Source organism: Pelobates fuscus, chromosome 6 (genome assembly GCF_036172605.1).
Source record: "Pelobates fuscus isolate aPelFus1 chromosome 6, aPelFus1.pri, whole genome shotgun sequence".
In the NCBI taxonomy this organism is placed as follows: Eukaryota; Metazoa; Chordata; class Amphibia; order Anura; family Pelobatidae; genus Pelobates; species Pelobates fuscus.
Window position 1 is genome coordinate 92,936,165 of NC_086322.1, and position 14,843 is coordinate 92,951,007.

The 14,843-nt window shown below is 40.3% G+C and overlaps 1 protein-coding gene across 4 annotated transcripts in view; it reads right to left on the bottom strand.

The window, feature by feature from the left end:
- Window positions 1–12,146: 12,146 nt before the first annotated feature.
- DLC1 (DLC1 Rho GTPase activating protein) overlaps window positions 12,147–14,843 on the bottom strand; it is a 151,754-nt gene continuing 149,057 nt past the window's right edge. For all 4 annotated transcript variants that reach the window (XM_063458044.1, XM_063458047.1, XM_063458045.1 and 1 more), the window contains exon 14: window positions 12,147–14,462. In XM_063458044.1, coding sequence (XP_063314114.1) covers window positions 14,342–14,462 — 121 coding nt within the window. In that variant the 3' untranslated portion in view covers window positions 12,147–14,341. The remainder of the gene's footprint in view (window positions 14,463–14,843) is intronic.

Here is a 14,843-nt window from a genome sequence, read left to right on the forward strand (position 1 = left end):
TGAGTTTGCGAGAGTAAAATCCACAGGGATGTAAAGGTGTATCAGGACTTTCTCTTTGAGACAGAATGGCCCCAACTCCTGTCTCTGATGCATCCACCTCTAGGATAAATGGTTTGGTTGGATCAGGATGGGTCAGGACAGGTGCTGAAGAAAATAAAGATTTTAACAGTTCAAATGCCTCTCTTGCTTCTTTGGGCCAAGATATACAATTTGCTCCTTTTTTGGTTAAATTGGTTATAGGGGAAATCACGGAGGAAAATCCCTTTATGAATTTGCGGTAGTAATTCGCAAAACCTATAAAGCGTTGAGTGGCTTTAAGGCCCTTGGGTAATGGCCACTGTAAGACTGCCTCCAGTTTGCGGGGATCCATCTGGAAACCAGACAGAGATATAATGTATCCAAGGAATTGTATCTCCGTTTGGTCAAACTGGCATTTCTCCAATTTACAGTAAAGGCCGTTCTGTAACAGGGTTTTCAGTACAATTCTCACATGTTCGTGATGTGTCTCTAGGTCTGGGGAATAGATGAGAATGTCGTCCAAGTACACTAGAACGAACATGTGAAGGTACTCTCTTAGGACATCGTTAATAAAGTCCTGGAATACCGCTGGAGCGTTACATAATCCAAACGGCATAACCAGGTATTCGTAATGTCCCATTCTGGTGTTAAATGCGGTCATCCATTCGTGACCGTCCTTAATCCTGACTAGATTGTATGCACTTCGGAGATCGAGCTTGGTAAAGACTCGAGCTCCCTTCAATCTGTCAAACAGCTCTGATATAAGGGGAATAGGGTAGGCATTTTTTATGGTATTCCTATTCAAACCCCTATAATCAATACAGGGACGTAGGTCTCCTTCTTTTTTAGAGACAAAGAAGAATCCAGCCCCGGCTGGTGAGGAGGACCTACGGATATGACCCTTTCTGAGAGCATCCTTAATATATTCCTCCAAACAAAGATTTTCCTGGGGGGACAAGGCATAGACTCCTCCCTTGGGAGGCATAGTCCCTGGTAATAAGTTTATGGTACAGTCATAAGGTCTATGAGGAGGTAACCCTTCTGACTGGACCTTGTTAAATACCTCTTTCAAATCCATATACTGCGGTGGAATTTGTGTGGTCAAGGGAGGTGCAACAGGAACATTAATGGTACCAATAGGTTGTGGGATTTGCTTAAAGCAAACACCTTTGCATCTCTCACCCCAACTCACAATCTCTCCTTCAATCCAATCCAAACGTGGATTGTGTTTCAGGAGCCAAAGGAAACCGAGTATTATCGGAACTGTAGGTGAAGATATGATTTGAAAGGTCATTTCTTCAGAGTGGAGAATACCCACTGAAACAGTGATTGGCAGAGTTTCGTGTGTGATGAAAGGCTGGGTAAGAGGCCTTCCATCAATGGCCTCGACTGCTATAGGTTTCTCTTTATGTCTTAAGGGCAGGAGATGTTTTGCAGAGAATTCTTTGTCTAGGAAATTATCCGCTGCCCCAGAGTCAATCATAGCCTCACACTGAACAGTAGTGTTCTTGAAAGATAAGGTTACTTTGACAAGGAAACGGTTCTTAGTCAATTTAGGGGACATATACATCACACCTAAGGTCGGTCCCCGTACGTGCCTTAGGTGTGCAAGTTTTCCGGCCGAACCGGGCATGACGATCTTAGATGTCCCTTCTTGCCACAATACATACATAACCCCTCGTTACGTCTGTGTTGTCTCTCTGCCTCAGTGAGTTTAGCGCTACCCAATTGCATGGGTTCAGGTTCTGGAAGAGGCGTTTGGCTACTCACCACTGGGTTAGAGAAACGAGGAGCTATGGACAAATTAGAACGTCTGTTACGTTGTTTGTTTTTCTCTCTCTCTCTGAGCCGGTTATCAATGTCTATCATGTAGGCAATAAACTCATTAAGATTAACCGGAAGGTCTCTAGCTGCAGTCTCATCTTGTATACTCTCAGCTAGACCTTCTGAGAAAGCAGCCACCAGACCACTATTGGTCCAATCAACCTCAGACGCTAATGTCCTGAACTCTATTGCATAATCGGCTACAGAACGACTGCCTTGCTTTATTCTCATAAGGGCTTTGGCAGCGTTCTTCTCCCTGCCTTTAGGTTCAAACGTAGCCTTAAAGGCCGTAAGAAAGGTACTGTAATCACGGGCTACTGCGTCACCACTTTCCCATAAGGGGTTAGCCCAGGTCAAGGCTTTTCCAGTTAATTGGTTCATCAGATAGCCTATTTTAGATCTATCTGTTGGGAATGAACCTGGGGAGGCCTCAAAGTGGTATTCAATTTGGTTTAAAAAACCTCTGAATTCCTAAGAATCACCTCCATAGCGAGGGGGCGGTGACAAGGTTATGGACGGTGGTTTATGTGGTACGGGAACCACTACAGGTGGCGGAACCACAGGTGGTACAGGAGGGACCTCTAAATAGGCAGTCCTCTGGAGCAAGGTCTGAAATGCCTGGGCAAATTGGTCTAACCTGTGGTCCATATCCTCCACCCTATTTTCACAGGCGATCATATGTTTGCATAGTTCTGCAGGATCCATGGCCATGTCATAATGTCACGACTAGTAATGTGGTCCAGCACGCAGAAACTATGTAAACATATACATAAGTAAGAAAAGGAAAATAACAGGATAGAGAGTAAACCGGACCTTAGAATGGCCGGACTAATACGCTAGAGACAGAGAATGGTCAAAGGGAAAGCCGAGGTCAAGGAAGCCAGAAAATACTCAATACCGATAAGACAAGCCAAGTCAGGGAAACCAGAGATCAGAATAACCAGGGAAACGCCAAGGATCAGGATACCAGGAAATCAGAAACACGAGAATAGCACTTTCAGGAAACCAGGAAACTGAAACCACGACATGGCAAAGTACTGGGGTGAATTAGCGGTTTAAATACCCCTCTCTAAGCTATGATTGGTCAGAGGGCGACCTCTGACCCCAGAACGTGCGTGTGCGTTGACGTTGTGACGTCACGCACACGTTAGTATAATTCTCGGGGGCGGGGCTATCCATAGACGCGACCACGTGGTCGGCGCCATATTGGATTCGGGCGTGATGCCCGGAAGAACTACGTGCGCGGTTCCCGGCTCGCCGACGAGCAGGTAAGCTCGTGTAGTCGGTGCGGTCGTGCCGGTCGGGCACGGCCGTGAGGCTCGGCGGGCCGGTGACCGCAACATGTACGCCCTTCACACCAGAGCTGGCTATAGCTCTTTTAAATGTGAGTTGATTGCACATATTTGTTTATTTTACCCATATTGGCTTTTATATACTACACCATTGTGTCTCCTCGTTTTTGTCTTGCATGTAAGCGGGACGGTTGGACCACTATGGACATTGAGGAATCTACACCCAAAAACAGGTACCTTATAAAGATACTCACTTCTGAGTGAGACCTCAATATTATCTTTACCTTCAGTTACTCCATCAGAACTTTAGTCCCACCATATGAGTAAGACCAACTACGTTATATTGCCCTACGTATTTAGACGATGGCGCAGCCCTTTTCCTGTATTTCGTTGTGTTACATGTTCTCTCCTCAGAGGGTTTAAGGGTTACCTTCTGTTGGGCCGCTGCCTACCTTACTTCAATTTTATTAGCGCTGACCCTTTTCTTATTTTTCTATCACGGAGTGACCCAACACACAGAACATTAACTCTTCAATAGAAAAAGAGAATAGTCAAAAACAGGTCAAAGTCAAAGGGAACCAGAAATCAGCAAAAATGAATAACCAGAGCCGAGTTAAGGAAGCCAGAAAACTGAATAGTCAATGAGGAAGCCGAGTCAAAACCAGAATAACTACAAAACCAGAAAAGTACGCGCTCTTGGGATACTAGCAAGCTATGAACCACAACAGGGCACTGAAACATTGGTCAAGTGAGTTTTTAAATATCTAGGGACATGATTGATGTAGTCACGCCCCCAAATGTAAGAGGGTGTCTGTAAATCCCGCCTATAGTACTGCCCCTCCTCAGACGACGCGTGCACGCGACATAAAAAGGGGCGTGCACACAGCGGCTGGCGTCTAGGAGACTATCTGATCGGGTAGGAAGGCTGAAGGAGGCGGTCTGCTCGATCAGAGGAACAGCTGATCGGAGGACCGCCAAGGTAAGTATAGTATTCCTTACACAAATATTAGTAAATCTCCCAACCTTCTTTCTCCACAAAACTTTTCCCCCCTCCACCCTGCTTTAACAGAAGTTATAAAGCTGCTCACAACCCCTAAAGGTGAGGCTAATGACCTCATTAGGCAGTGAGCCAGAACTCCTCAGGAAACCTGGGCTGTACTCATGCACAGTCACTCTGACAGTGGGGTGAAGAATCGGCCCACCCTGCTCTTCTGAAAACTCTACCCCAGGGACCCAAATAACAACATAGAAAAAAAACAACTACATTTAATCTTAACTTTCCCTAGTGCTGCATGTGCTAACCAACATCAGGATGGTGGCTGCGCAAAAGTCTGGGTGCCAGATATTATTTATTATTTATTTATAAAATATTTTACCAGGAAAGATACATTGAGATTTCTCTTGTTTTCAAGTATGTCCTGGGTCCACAAATCATTGCATTGTTACAGTTAGTGCACAATAAAATACAAAAACAATATTAATATACAATCTATACAAAATTTTACAAAGAACAGGTAGGAAATATATAATCAACAATGACAGGTGCATTCTGTTTTGAGGTATGTAGAGAGGGATCTCTTAAATGACTTTAGGCTTAGGGAAGATTATACACCTCTGACCACCACCCTTAACACTCTGTCACTATATATATATAATGAAGTGATCCAGGAGGCACTCACAGGTCGATCTTGAGAAAGACCCGGTAGGGTCAAAACATTGATCTACCAACTGTATGTAACTTTGATACAATAAATCCCATTTTCCTAATTGAAGACCTGTGAGTGCCTCCTGGATCACTTAATTGTATATTTTGGACGCAGTGGAGTTGCACCAAGGCCAGTTTGTCCTATATACCGTATATACTCGAGTATAAGCCGAGTTTTTCAGCACATTTTTTGTGCTGAAAAACCCCAACTCGGCTTATACTCGAGTCAGTAGTCTGTATTATGGCAATTTTCATTGCCATAATACAGACTGGGGGCTGCAGAGATGTTACTTACCTTTCCTGCAGCTCCTGTCAGCTGTCTCCTCCTCCGCGCCGTCCGTTCAGCACCTCGGTCAGCTCCCAGTGTAAATCTCTTTACTTACAGTGTGAGCTGACAGAGGGAGCTGACCGGACCGCGCGGAGGAGGAGAGAGCTGACAGGAGCTGCAGGAAAGGTAAGTAACATCTCTGCAGCCCCCACAGCCCCCCCACTGAACTACCAACCCCACTGGACCACCAGGGAAGGAGCCCCCCTCCCTGGCCAGCTAGCAAGCAGGGAGGGGGGACGAAACAAAAATAAATTAATAATAAAATAATAATAAAAAAAAATAAATAAATAACATTACAAATAATAAATAATAATAAAAAAAATATGAAAATAATAAAAAAAAAAAATAAGTAAATAAAAAAAAATAATGAAAAAAAATATTAAAATAATGTAAAAAAAATAATAAAATTGCCCACCCCCCAAGGCTCTGCAACACACACATACACACACACACACACACACACACTGCACTCATACACACACTGCACTCATACACACACTGCACTCATACACACACACACTGCATTCATACACACTGCACTCATACACACACACACTGCATTCATACACACTGCATTCATACACACACTGCATTCATACACACTGCACTCATACACACACACACACACACACTGCATTCATACACACTGCATTCATACACACACTGCACTCATACACACTGCACTCATACACACTGCATTCATACACACTGCACTCATACACACACACACACACTGCATTCATACACACAGTGCACTCATACACACACACACTGCACTCATACACACGCTGCACTCATATACACACACACTGCATTCATACACACACACACTGCACTCATACAAACACACACTGCACTCAAACACACACACTGCATTCATACACACACGCTGCACTCATACACACACGCTGCACTCATACACACACGCTGCACTCATACACACACACTGCATTCATACACACACACACTGCATTCATACACACACACTGCATTCATTATATACACACACTGGAAATAAATATTCAATTAATATAATTTTTTTAGGATCTAATTTTATTTAGAAATTTACCAGTAGCTGCTGCATTTCCCACCCTAGTCTTATACTCGAGTCAATAAGTTTTCCCAGTTTTTTGGGGTAAAATTAGGGGCCTCGGCTTATATTCGGGTCGGCTTATACTCGAGTATATACGGTAATCCTTAAAGGAGAGTGCCAAGCCACCACATTTTATTATATATATATATATATTTACATTTGCTTTGATGAGTGAAACTATTTCAAATTACATGCATGTGTTTATTTGTGAAGGAGGATGTTAGGAGATAACTTTATAAAGTACATGTGATATTATTCCACTCTGCAGCCTCTGGCAAGTGTAGGTGTTTGTAATCTTCTGTATAACTATTATCCACACTTTAACACCCTTATATTATAAATGGCATTCGTGTTTGCTGGTAGTCATCATCACCAGGAGCATAAGATGGACATTTATGTAGGTCCCCAGATGACTCTTATGTTTAAGTTACTCTGTGCAAATTATATATGCAGGGTGTGTATTGTTGTTTTATTGTTAGATGCTTTGGGTGCTCTCCTGTCCTTCTGATGCATTCTACCAACTAGGTGGCTTCGGCTGTGGAGCCTGTACAGGCCATCTGTTGGTTGTGAAGATTGATACCTGCCCGGGAGAGGAACTGAAGAAGCAAAGGTTGGGCGGACGATACCTACCTGGAAAAAGAGAGCCGTAGCCTGGTCTGGTGGAAAATGTCCCAGTCAAGCTTCGGTCACTGGGTCTTAAGTGCTCAAGAGTTCCTTATAGCATAGAGAAAACTGGCCTGATGAAGGTACTCAGTTGAAATACGGGAGCTCTGTCACAGTGTGCTTTCAAGTGTCATTGCTTCCTGGTTTTTGTTTTTATCTCTGATTAATATTGTTTTCTGTAGATAGTTTTGTTTTTACTCAATGAGAAACCCTATTTACCTTGCACTTTTACGTATTTGAAATCTGTGAGAATGACAGGTCCTCACCCCTAAACCTGCTAAATGCTATAGAAGTGCTTACTTAGGTGTTTAGAAGTGGTGACATATTTAAAACACCTTCACAGAGTTTACCTATTCAGAGAAATGTCCAAGGCCCATGATGCTCTGGGGGGAGGGAGAGAGGGAGGGAGGGAAGGAGGAGGGGGGGGGAGAGAGAGAGAGAGAGAGAGAGAGAGAGAGAGAGGGAGAGAGAGAGAGAGAGGGAGAGAGAGAGAGGGAGAGAGAGAGAGAGAGTGTGTGTGTGTGTGTGTGTGTGTCTGATATGGTTCAGTTAATCTGCATGGTTTGCTCTGGCTATGACAACCAGACATTTAATGTAAATTAAAATGTAAAACATAAATATAATAAAAATGAAACTTTTTTTTTTTTTTCTTGATAATCAAAAATCTAACGTGACAGTTATACATTAATAAATGCAGTGAGTGGTGTCTTAACTAGATTTGTGCAATGTTTGCCATTCCAATCATTCCATTTTTTTTTTTGTATAAATTTCAATTACCCAGCAATTCAGTTACCTAAAATCAGTCAACAACTCAAAACTATTGAAAGGGGTTTAAAAGATGGTAGAAACGAAGGACTGAAGAAAGTGGTTAATGGGCAGAGTTGCACTGGCTGCAGTATGAGGAATGGGCACTGAATGGAAAGATTGTACAGACATGATTGTGCTCTATAATACAATATTGTGTATACCCATGGGAGATGATATTGAAGGGGAAGCACTGATGGAATATCCAGTGTGGAGAGGAATTGTAGGAACTGTACTGGGAATGGGTAGGGAGTATATTGAAATCAGATCAATTGGCAGAGTATATGCATCAGGGTCTCACAAATGGGCAAGACTAGGTAACATTCTATTGTAGCCAAAAGCAAAATATCAAGAACAATAAGCATCAGTAAGGGGAAACCTGAATAAGGAATATTGTTTATATCAAGGTGTTTCCACAAATTCTTAAAAAGTAGTTAATAATTCTAAATTCCTTTAGCTGCTCCTTACACCCCCTATGTATCCTTCTAACATCGAACAAATCAACCAGAAAAATAGAAATGGGTGAAACACTTCAGTGTAATCTCAATATTTTGTGTTCATGCAATTAAGGTCTTAAATGTTCTATATCCAAGTGCTAAATCCCACTTCCCTCCAATTGTCTCTATGTTGTAAACCTAAAATAATTATACAGTGTTATAAAGTGATTTCTCTAGGTTTATTAACAATCTAAAAAAAACATATCTTAAAAACTGGTTTATAAGGTGCAAAAACAATTCAAAGATTGCTCTTTAGATTGTACAAACATTATCTCGTGCTAAATAAGATTATTTTCTTTAAAGTGGCAATATACAGAAAAAATACTAATCAATTCCAATCCTCCAATATTAAATCTAGATTGTGTCCTCTTTATGAGAAACCTTTTATTGGACCATGGCGCGGCTCCTGTGACATCAGATTGGGTGCGCTGAGCAGTGCCAGGTGCTTCGCCCAGCACTGGATTAAGGCAAGTAAAACCTTCATTTAAAATGCTTTCCAATGATTCCTTTTTTAGGGGATCTTGATAAATGATGCCAATAGGGCATTACTCACAGAGTTAAAAAAAAAAGGGGGGGGGGAGGAGGTTGGAGAAACACTTTAATTGCATAAGGAAAAAATATTTTATAGAGCTCCACCCATTTCTAAATTTCTCTATGTACAACGTTGCACTAAAGGGTGATAGTATGGATATTAAAGGGTGATAATATGGATATTGTGTGCCCAAAGGTAGAACAAGTATTGTGTAGCAGAATATTTCAGACAAAATGTCTCAGGAGACATCAGGTACCTTGACTTGTGAACAGATTTGTGTAGAGAAGACATTTTTAAAGATGCATGTGTTCTTTGATGGAATGCAAACGTTAGCTTTTCAAACTTTACTTATTTAATCCGTGCAAACAGAGGCTCAGTTCTAGGAATGTACAGCTGAAGAACATAGACATAGATTGGCCTATTCACTAAGCTCTTACTGTTTGAGAGAAGCTGGATGCAGCCTATAAGTCAAAGAAAATAAAATAGTCAAAGAGAAACCGGGATCTGTGGCAGTAATACCTCTGCCATGTGTTCTTGGAGGGGCCTGCTTGCCAGCCTCCTGCCAAAAGTCTATAGGTCCTTTAAAAACATATGTGATTTATGTACTTTTGTACTGCAGAAAGAGACACCGACCGTTGGCCTTAATTCCCTGGAACGGTTTTGGACATAAGACCATGTGCACGGTAGATCAAAATTATGACTTTCATGGAAATCCCAAACCCCTTAGCCGATCTGGGTGATTTTTGGATATGTTTGTCCCCAGATCAGGGCTATCAAGGGATATGACTTTTGTGGGGTTTCTGTGTGTTTTGGGGTACTTTTGGGTTATTGTAAAATTTATGTTTTCTGTGCCTGGAGATAATTTAGTTTAGTACAGTTCCTGACTCAATTATCTCTCAGGCACAGGGGAGGGATTATCTTGTTTTGTTTGGGAGTGTCCTGGACCAGGGAGCCAATGTAATTACAGTGTATACTTTGTCACAATGACCTCTCATGTCCAGTGGGGAATGCCCCTGGAATATTCTATGGAAAATCCCTTGCATATAAGGCCAGTTGTGGTTGCCATTAAACAGTTTTTCTTCACCCTCAACATAGAGCCTCGTCTCATGTGTGGAGGGAACAGCTATATTCACTCTGGTGATTGCTATACTCATACTCCCTCGGATTATAATCACTAGCTCTTGTAATAGCTATCCTGCTTTACTCTCTGGATTGGGAGAGGTCTACCCACTGGAAGCTGGATCCCTTACTTGGGTCCAGGGTAGGTGGAGGACAGCGAGACACCAGCCAAGTTGCGGTAGTTAAGGGTCTACAGTGCTGATGGTGTCTGGTGGAGTGCTTGGAAGTACTCTGAGTTACTAGGAAGTAGTGATTGGTGGAGGCACCCAGTCGAGGTGCCAGGTGGTCCATCACAGGATCTTCTGAACAACCAATTAATATTTGGGTACTTAGTCAATTTACATTTCAGTGGGAAACCCTTTCTGTTTTTAAATGGGGATCTATCTGCTGTCATAGTCTATTTTTCAAGGTTTATAAAAGATATCAGACAATTGTTTTGGGTTTGCGCATTTTTTTTTTTTTTGCAAAGGTTCAAGCTCAGTGCTTTGGAGCTATCCAAATTTATAACTGCATTTTTTTGCCATTGACATATTTGTGTGTGTTAATGCAGACATCATAACAATAAAATCTGTAAAAATTCCCAAAGATCCACCACACATGTAGTTGTAGCGGGCCTGCCGACAACCTGACCGGTTGTCCTTGCTCAGGAACATTTAGTCCCTGGAAGGGAATCAGCTATAACACAGAGGGACCCATTTTCCACCCAGTAACTAGATGACACACAGTCCTGGTGGTACAACAACAACTTTATTGGCTACACTCTGCTTTATACTTTCCCCATGCAAGGGGTGGATCACACACACAATGACAATGTCCCCTCCCGGGGGTTGCATAACGTGTGACAAGAACTCTAGTCCCTTTGTCCCCAGTTCCCACCACCCAGTCTCAGGGTTTTCCACCTCCGGGGACCAGGGGGTCTTTATCTCTCCCTGTATCTTACCAGAAATTCCCAAGCAAATGTGCAGATTCAGCTAGCACAATGTGTAAAATATGGCTGTATGTGAAAATAGTTTATGTTGTTGCCAGTCTAAACAACAAGCATTTGCATGATGGCTTGAAATACATTTTGCACAAATCCCATCATAACAGGATTAAACATAAATCTAACCTATACATTTAGACACTGAAAAGACTAATAGTACGTTCTCTGTTGCACAGGATCAACTAAAGAGTGATTTGTTGGTAGCTCAAAGCAAACCGAAATAGACCAATTGAAACATAACTAACGGGGAGTTGGCTATTTTATCCTAAAAAGTAACCATTCTCAACAATTCACATGTTATTGAATAGTCCTGATACTACGCACAACTTGCTAACTCACCTGACTGCCAATGTAACATCTTAGCTGGTCTATAGAAGGTTAACGGATTTTGCCATTTCATATCTGACCTTAAAAAAATAAAGAATTGCCAGAATAGGTCACCATATGAATGTATCTGTTTTTTTTATTGAGTCAAACACATTTTATTTATGGTAAAACTATTTTTTTTTTCTCTATAGGGTTCATAGGGTTAGAGGCAATCTATGAGTTTTCCTCCATCCCTTTCCTGAACAGGCAGCATTCACTGAAAATGAAACAATTAAATACAAAAGGGGGAAAATCCCAAAGGCCACCCACCAGCACTATGAGAATTTACAAAACCCCAAGCTCTCCAACTAAAGACAAAAGAACAGAATATATGCATCAAGTACAAACTTATTTTAAAGGGAAATAAATACATAATGCTGCTAATCCTGCGGACCCCCCCCCCCCCCAAAAAAAAAAAAAAAAAAAAAAATCAACATTTATGGTAAGTATTTTTTTTAACCCCATGCTGATAGTGGCTAAAGACAAGAGAGGTCTGGTCCATTCTACTACAGGGTACTCCTATGATAGCTAAGGAGCTGCTCGAGTTGCAAATGTGAGTAGACCCAAACCTGCCATGGCTTTCCTTATGCTGCAAGAGCAAGCCACCAACAAGAAAGATGTAACTGGATTAATTTTAATGTATTTGTCCCAAGAAAGCCATATCCCCATATTTATAAAGCCTATAGCAAAGCCTGGAAAGGTTAAGGATCAGGTTGGACTTAATTTAGACTATTCTCACTTTATAACACAATTGCACCTCTGTATGAAACAGATCACCGAGTAGATGTCTTCAGGAAGTCTTGACACCATCCTGACATTGATCAGCCAGTTGTCTAGATAGGGCATAATATAGATTCTCATATTTTTATCATAATTGGAAATTGATTTAATGAAAATGTAGATTTTGCAAGAAATGAGGACAGTCTCATTTGAAAGATTTAATAGTGCACTTGGCTATATTTTATAAACACATATGCATTAAGATATAAATCTATGTACTATGCTCTTTTACAATAACATATAGATTGAAGGAATGCATCCAGGTACAGAAGAAGAAAAAAAACAAAAACCTCCGGGATATAAATACATGTATATCTTAAATAATTAATTGCGCCATGCTTTATCTATGTTGGACAATACACATTACAAGAATACATTAATATAATATTTACAGCAATACATTTGTACAGTAACAAAACAAAACAAACGACAAAACATTACACTGAATATACAAGGTTAACAATATAAATGGAAACACTGATCATAAAATACTACTATTATTCTGACTGATCTTACACAACAAAAAAGAAAAAAGAAAAAGGTTTTCTTCATTGAAAGCATTTCAATATAATACTGATAACGGCAATAACATAAAATCTTTCGACTTCCACTCACAAAATTCTCTTTCAGTCTACAAACATTTAATTTACTTCTTCAACATACCACACTTCTCCTTTCTGTATTAAAAATCTATTTAAAGTCCCAGCAATTATTTGAGAGCTTGAAGTGCGAGCATAGCACTCAAAGAGTTAAAAAGAGGCCAAACTGACACTTTTTTACATTAGCATGTCTGTTCTATCTTTAGAGTTTAGGAGTTTTCGGTTTTCCAGAAATATACTTGCAAATCCCCCTTATAGATCTGAAAACCTGACCATAACTTTGTGTTTTGTAATTAGGAGCCAAGAAGACCACACTGCCCTTTCCAGATTGTCACTGAAAATTATTTCTATATCGAAGAGGCTAGACAGTCATAGATACAAGGGTAACCACTCAAGTTTTCCATAGAACATAATGAAAAAGTGTACTACTAATAGATATCAAGATTAGCATGTTGCCTAATGAGGCACCCAGTCTCCTTTAATTATAAAAGTCCTATATTGGTGTACACATACACATAACGTATGACACGTTCTACAAAATGGAAATGTATTTCAAAACCTGTCCTATTCGGTTGTGGCTTATAGATACAAATGTGTTTTACACAGTCCATTTTTAAATGGGAAATTTTGTGTATGAGTACTAGAGTGTTTAAATATTTTGCTATGCAATCAGTGGTACAGAACTCCAACAATCACATGGCATGGCCCAGTAATGCAGGCTTACCAGCTTGTCATACTGTGATTAAGCAATTTTGTCCCAAAGATGTTTCTCAAACCAGTAGTGGAAGATCACACAAAATTGTCTCACTAGTTTACTAGTTAATCACCAGAACCGGTTTGAGAAGCACAATTCTCTAGACACTATGTGACCCAAAAAGTAGTCCTCTCCCATCTGTTGTAGGCTGACAAAAGTTACAGTTCTAAAAGAGCTTGGGTGTCCCTTTTGGTCACCCTTGTTGTAGACCACGGATGTCCAAAAGGTAGATCCCCAGCTGGTACAAAAATGCAATGCTGCTTTGCTAGCTGACCACTCACGTTCTAAACTCAAAACAACATGACTGAGGAGGGTTAACAGTACATTAAAAAAGGGGAATAATTATTTAGGTGAACTCTAAAAGTTAGGAACCACCCAGCTCATTGAGACATTTGATATTTCTACATAGACCTGACAATTAAAAGCAGACGAGTTGTCTATTAGTGTTCCAGACACTAAACCAAACTTCATTCATTAGAGCGAAACACAAACACATTTATGCTGTGCAAATTTTTCTTTTACATTAAAAGAAGAAAAAAAAATAAAGTAAGAGTACCAATTTTCCAGTGGATATACCAGTCCCTCTATAGAGTCTATATGCTCAAAAATAAAAAAATAAACTGCACAGAAATATAAAAGAAAATAAAAGCATATAGGAATGTTGCGTTTTCATAAAGTTGTCCAATATATGATTTCCAATATAGTTGTGTTGCTTCCTAGAAGCAATGTCAATGAGTATGTCATAGAACATACATTAAATGACACTTAAGACAATTTACAGGCTTATGAATCCAGTCCAGGACATCAATATAGGCACCAGTCTGAGATACAAGCAGCTTTAGATCTGAAATACAGTCTCTAAAAAAAAATAAGTCCAATGTCTGTGATTCATTCTGTCACTTGTGTTCACTAGGCTTTAAAATCATCTCAACGAATGTTCTTTAACTTCCTGTGACCACCACAATCCTTAACAATTTTTGGGTTGTCACCTTGACTTTACATCTTTGCCTTCTGATTGCTGGTTGATGAAAGAGTCTCGAATCCTGACCACTTCTGCTGCACACAATTGTCCGAAAACTTTATTGTACCATTCTGGCATATGTCCTCTAAAATGCAGAAATAGAGGTCAGTGTTAAAAAGAAATATAAGCTTCAATTTTTTTTTTTATGTAAGTATACTAACTCACAAACAAACCTAATAATAATAATGCTAGATTTAAAAAATCTGTAAATTATATCAATAAAATAGCAAGATTAGCTTTTTTTGTTCACGTTTGAACCATTAAGTAGCAGTTGTAAACAATAACCTCCCTACCACAATAGTTCATAGTCAAACACATTTCACACTCACAATTGGCATGGTCACAACGTATCAACAGAAGAATAAAGTCTGTCATAGACAGATGCTCTGCAAAGTAATGTTTTACACATTAAAGGGACATTGCAGTCCCCTAAATCACTCCAGCTTGCTTAAGTGCTTTCTGTGTG